The 6,458-nt window shown below is 30.0% G+C and overlaps 1 protein-coding gene across 1 annotated transcript; it reads left to right on the forward strand.

The window, feature by feature from the left end:
• Positions 1 to 1,914: 1,914 nt before the first annotated feature.
• LOC124942645 ((-)-alpha-terpineol synthase-like) lies at positions 1,915 to 6,088 on the forward strand. Its single transcript, XM_047483187.1, has 7 exons — positions 1,915 to 2,271; positions 2,361 to 2,628; positions 4,007 to 4,382; positions 4,596 to 4,820; positions 4,946 to 5,084; positions 5,253 to 5,511; positions 5,660 to 6,088. Exons 1-7 carry the CDS (start codon positions 1,960 to 1,962, stop codon positions 5,677 to 5,679), a joined length of 1,599 nt encoding a protein of 532 aa, XP_047339143.1. The 5' UTR covers positions 1,915 to 1,959; the 3' UTR covers positions 5,680 to 6,088.
• The last annotated feature ends 370 nt before the right edge of the window (positions 6,089 to 6,458 follow it).

Below are 6,458 nucleotides of genomic sequence, written 5' to 3' on the forward strand. Positions count from 1 at the left end.
TGATTATATTATTTTATATTTCTTAAGTTTTATTTTTCTTTATTTTATTACCCACTATGTTAAACAAGTGAGACGTCATTTCAAAATTGCATTTTATATTATCATTTTTCACTTCAAGAGCTGAGCCAAGCGCCAAGAGTCACTCCTCTAACTAAGTGAATCGTGAATTAGAATCAGACAAATTGAAAGAATGTCATCAACATCCAGCAAAACTCGGGCGTTTCAAGCCAACTCGTTGTCATCAAATCCCAATGAAACTTCGGCAATTCAAAGTCTTTTCACTACCATCCAACAACACTTTGACGTTTCAAGCCAACTCGCTATCATAAAATTCCAGTGAAACTCCGGCGTTTCAAGCCTTTTCACTGCCATCTAGAGATACTTTGGCGTTCAAGCCAACTCGGTATCATCAACATTTCATCGGCCACACCATCTTCAATCTCTGTCAAGGCTCTATTACAACCCTCTACGTTACATCCCGCAATCAGGAGTCTGACATACTCACCAAGTCGACTTGAGTAGTATGTGGCAAGTTGGGCAGTCTCAACATCTACTACCCAACTTGAGGGGGAGTGTAGAATTATCCTAGAACAAAAATAATTCTAAGAATGGAATGTTGAGATATTCAGTATCAAATCAATCAATTAGACTAATTGATTTGCTAGTTGGTCGTTGATTTAAATCAATTACATGATTTTACTATTTAATTATTTCCTTTTCTACAAATGTAATTTTTACTATTTAAGCACTAGACGTCTTATGTAAGAAACACAACAAAAACTCAAGCAATAAAACTTCTCTTTTTTCTTCATTTTTCTACAACTAGATTGTCAAAAAACACTTGATTTTTAGGTTTTTGAGTTTGTACTTAATGAATTTTATAACACTGTTTTGTTACTCTAGATTTTTGAACTTTATCATCAATATAAATAAAATTCTTATTAATGTCAAAAAAAAATTTGAGATATGAATCAAATCTCCTCAATATAAGTTATTGATCTAAATCATCTTCAAAGACAAAATCATTTCTCCCTCAAACTCAATATTCTAAAAACTATGTTATAGTCTCGTCTAGAAAAATATCTTTAACTTAAAATCATAAAAATTATAGTCCTTAATCATTAGAATATTCAATAAATTAATTACTCACATTTATAAACTTAAGTAAAAACTAAATTTAAATAATGATTTATCTAATTTCAAAATACATAATGCAACATTAATATACTCTTTAGACAATAATATTAATTGTTAATAGTATTTTATTGTAATGATCAAACATTTATAAAAAGACATGTCAAATAATCAATCTATCTTTAGATAGATTAATTATTCACATAAATAAGACTTTATAATTATTAATATTTATCATCACAAGTATATATGCAATTCTATCCATTAATTATCAGCCTTTGGGCCAAATAATATAACCACAATAAAATTATCAAAATTAGATCCTAATTTAAATTGTGAAAAAATACATCTGAATGTGGAAACAACCTTAATTTGTAATCATGATTCTTCTCTTTCCTTAGGATGAAAATGTTATTTAATCTTCTATTTTCTTAGACTTTTCTTAGATGTAATGATTCTTCTAATTGATGAATATGTCAAATAAGTTTCTCTCTCTGTTAATGGGGACGCAAAGAAGAAATTGATCGTACCTCAAATGAGACCATTACCGTTAAAAAATAATTTTAATTTAACCTTTTCAGAAAATTAGAAATATTATTTAAGGTATCCTTACTTTATATTAATGACAAATATACTAATAAACCATAAACTTAATTTCAATTAGATCACATTATTTTGTTTTATATTAAAAATAACATTTTCAATTTATTATATATACTGATGACATAAATTCCAAAACATTTTTTTTCTATTTATACATGAGAAACCTAATCAGTTCTATAGTACAAATTAAGCTAGAGACTTCATATTTGTGTTGAGTGCAAAATGAAGATCATATCTTCACTGGATTCCCTCTTCTCTCCCCAAAAATTTCATCACACTATCCAGAAATCGCGGATCGGCTGCCATCAACAATTGCGGAGTATGCCAGTTCGTTTCTTCATCAACCACCAACTATCATGGAAAACAAAAGTTTCAACGAACCGACATTGTTGGAACAAGAAGCTGATCAACTGCAACATGAGTACCACCTTGAACGAACTCAGAGATGATCAAACCACAGTTAGACGCTGTGCTAACTATGGTCCAACCATTTGGAAATATGAATACATACAGTCGCTTAACAGCAACTATGTGGTAATATATATATATTATGATTTTCATCTATGTATTTTATTTATGTGAGTGCATCATGCATATATAATAATATAATAATCATGTTATAGGGAGAACACTATGAGATGAAGGCAGCAAAGCTGAAAGAAGAAGTGAAACTAATGATGCTAGAAAAGATGGAGACCCCATTCCAGAAATTAGAGCTCATTGACACAGTCAAAAGACTTGGAGTGTCTTATCACTTTGAGAAAGAGATAGAGGGTTGTTTGGATGCAATATACAATGAAACAAATTGGTCAAGTGAAGACGCAGTTGATTTAAATGAAACTTCTCTCAGATTCAGACTCTTCAGACAGCATGGTTATAATGTTTCTATAGGTAATTAATAACTTCTATTTACAAAATAAAAATAAGTAAGGATACATACAACACATTCGTATAACACCTACTTCATTTGGAAAGAAAGAGAAAATATTTTTCTCTCTCTGGTATTTTTTAAGATAACTTTTCTCTCTTTCTTTACAAATGAGGTAGATGTTATGCGAATGTGCTGTATAATGGTGCTCTATATATCATTACTCATAAAACATATATTTTTAGTGTTCAATATATTTGACATTTTGTTGTGAAATAAATAATATTTTTCATTTCGGATACTCGGAAGACTCTTCATCCAAAAGGTCTAAAAAACTTATGTTTATTATCATTCCGTTAGTGGACGGACCCAGAATTTCGAAATTGGGCGGGCTTGAAAAAAATTTATGGTGAGCTTAAAATAATAACGATAAAATTTAAAAAAAAAACAAGTATATAAAAGTAAAGTTTTACAATTTTTTTAATAATTAGATAAAAAAATTATGAATTATATTAAATTTTTTTAAGAAATTAGGGTAATGTTATATTTCTACCGTAAAAGAATTTTTTTTTTTCGGGGTGGGACTTAAGCCCACCCGAGCCCCTCTATAGATTCGTCCCTGCATTCCGTCTGTATTGTTAATAACCTTTTCAAAAATCTCCCAAACAATTTTAATTGTTAAGAACTTTCTATATTTATAACGTTAAATTTTTCACTAGCAGTATGTTATATAAAAAAACAATATGAGATAAGTCAATATTTTTCTTTTCAAATAAATATTAAGCTTATCTCAAAATGATTTAAGCAAGGTGTTAATGATTTTACAAGATAATATTGGTTTTAATAATCATTGTTATAACAAGAATACTCATTAATTAATTTATTTATTGTAATTAAAAGTTTTTTTACCGTCGTTATTAGATATTAACGACAATATTTGACCGTCCTTAAATCATTATTGGCAGACAAAATACGTTGTTTAAATTTTTTAAGGATGACATATTACAGTCTTAATGGCACCATTAAAGACGTGAAATAAATGTTGATTTTAATATAACTGAATAATCAATTACCGGATAAACCAATTTTAACATTTTAAAACAAATGTATTACCTTGTTTATATTTTTTTTTTGTTACCTATAAATTTATTTTTTCAAAATGTTAATTAAAAAAATCAAGTAAATTCAATATCTGTTGCGTTATTATTATATTGTTTTGAGAAAAAATAAATAAATAAAAATTATAGAACAACTGGCAGGGTAAAAATTATAAAAGAGGATTTTAAGAAACCTTCTATTGTCTTGTAATGGGTGGAGGGGATACCATGTTTTTAGACTTGTAGTACCAATTTTTATTATTGGCATAACACGTACTAATAAAAAATCATTACAATATTACAGATGTGTTTGATAAATTTATAGACCAAAATGGGAATTTCAAGAAGCATTTGTCTGAAGATACTGTGGGATTATTGTCTTTGTACGAGGCCTCATTTCTTGTGGTAGAGGAAGAGAGTATATTAGATGAAGCGAGAGATTTTTCTATAAAACACTTAAAACAAAACTTGAAGATAATAAATAATTCAAATTTGGCCATGTTGGTGAATCACGCACTCGAGGTTCCACTCCATTGGGCGATGCAAAGATTCGAGGCAAGGTGGTTCATAGATGTGTATGGAAAGCAAGAAGATGTGAATATCACCCTCCTCAATTTTGCTAAGTTGGATTTCAACATTTTGCAAGCTATACATCAAGAAGAACTTAAACATGCTTCGAGGTAGTTAGTTAACAATGTAATATATCTTATTATTCACCCAATTATTTCTCATGCACACAATTTTACCAATAGAATATTAATTCCAATAATAATCAAATCATTGAATTAGTATTCCCTTACTCCCAAGTCTATTTTCTTATGTCAAACCCCTCAATAGAAATTCATTATACTATTAAACCCATAATGAATTATATATATTAATTTACAATACAGATGGTGGGAGAACTTAGGATGGGACAAACAAATGCCATTCATGAGGGACAGATTGGTAGAATGTTACCTATGGTCCTTGACGGAGGTGTGCGATCCACGAACTGAATCCCAATACTACAGAAGGATGTCCACAAGGGTCAACCAACTGGTCACAAGCATTGATGATATTTATGATGTATATGGCACTTTGGATGAACTCGAGCTCTTTACTAATGCTTTTCTCAAGTTAAATTTTTGTTCTTCATTTTCATTCTAGATCTTTGCTATTGATTATTTGTATCTTTGGTTATCTCATATTATCTATTTGGAGATTTGGTTCTCTAACTATATGTGTCATTATAAATTGGTAGGTGGGAAGTGAATCTTGTCAAAACATTGCCAAACTATATGAAGATATGTTTTCTAGGTAATCTGAACTCTGTCAATGAATTGGGTTATGAGGCTCTTAAGCATGCCGGAGTCAACGCACTTCCATATCTCATCAAATCGGTACATGTCATTTCTTCCCAACTAGTACAATTATCGTCGCGATTCATGTTTCAGATTCATAACTGCAATTGGACATAAGATTGTAGTACATATCAATATTCAATAGATTTATAAATTCGACATATCAATATTGATCTTTTTAGCTATTTTTTGTTTGAAATGTCGCAGTGGAAAGATTTATGTGGTTGTTATATGAAAGAAGCAAGGTGGTTCCATGAGGGGCATGTGCCTTCTCTTGATGAGTATTTGAACCATGCATGGATGTCTGGTGCAATTCCTGTGTTGGCTATTCATGGATATTTCCTTTGTGCTTCTACTTCCAATAATCCCATCACTGAAGAGGGCTTGGAAGCAATTAAAAACTATCACGATATCATCAAATGGTCTTCCATGGTCGGTCGCCTAGTAAATGTTGGCAACTTCCAAGGCATGTCACTTTACATTAATATACATGAATAATTTTGAATGCATTGCAATATATATTAAATATTTAGTTGTTATCAAACATTGATCTCTAATTGTTCTAATTAATAACATGTCTTTTATTTTTTTCATGTTTCTATCTTGGCTAATAGAAAGAATTGGAACGAGGTGATGTACACAAATCGGTGCAACTATATATGCATGAAACTGGTGCCTCGGAAGAAGAAGCTCAAGAACATATTAAATGGCTAATTAGAGAGGCATGGAAAAAGATAAACACAACGCGAGCTATGCCCAACTGCCCTTTTGATATGAAGTATATGGATATAGTAACAAACATTGCGAAGGCAGCTCAGTATATGTATCAATATGGAGATGCACACGGGCATAATATTAAAGGAAAAAATAAGGATCGAGTTAATTTGCTCCTCTTCGAGCCAATTCCTCTTTCCTTTAATTGATATTATATGTCAGTTGATATTAATGTATTCATCTAAATTCTCAATATTGTGTGGTTATTTAGTGTGGAGAGGCAAAAACATACCAAAGTCATCTTGTGAGAATAATATTTAATTTACTTATCATCTTTTCTCTTTTTTTAAAAGGTTGAACTATTTCTTTATTTGTCATCTTATTTTAAAAATTTAGAATTTTTTGTTCGCTTAAAATTTTGATGTTTTGAAAAAGGAACAACTCGACTAGGTGTTTATATATTATCTTTAAAATTGTAAAAATAAACTATTAATAAAATTTTGTTAGACTAAAAATGATGAAGGCCATTATGCTCAATTTCGTTTGGAGAAATTAAAACTATACAAAGATCTCCCATCTTGTGACAAGAAGTTTAAGAAAAGTAAAGTTGGTTTTTCATGGGTGTGAGTATCTAGTCCACCCAAGTATATCTCAACTTATTACATTCAAGAACATTCCCAAGAAAAAAAATTTATCATT

The sequence above is a fragment of the Impatiens glandulifera genome, chromosome 6 (genome assembly GCF_907164915.1).
Source record: "Impatiens glandulifera chromosome 6, dImpGla2.1, whole genome shotgun sequence".
Taxonomy (NCBI): domain Eukaryota; kingdom Viridiplantae; phylum Streptophyta; class Magnoliopsida; order Ericales; family Balsaminaceae; genus Impatiens; species Impatiens glandulifera.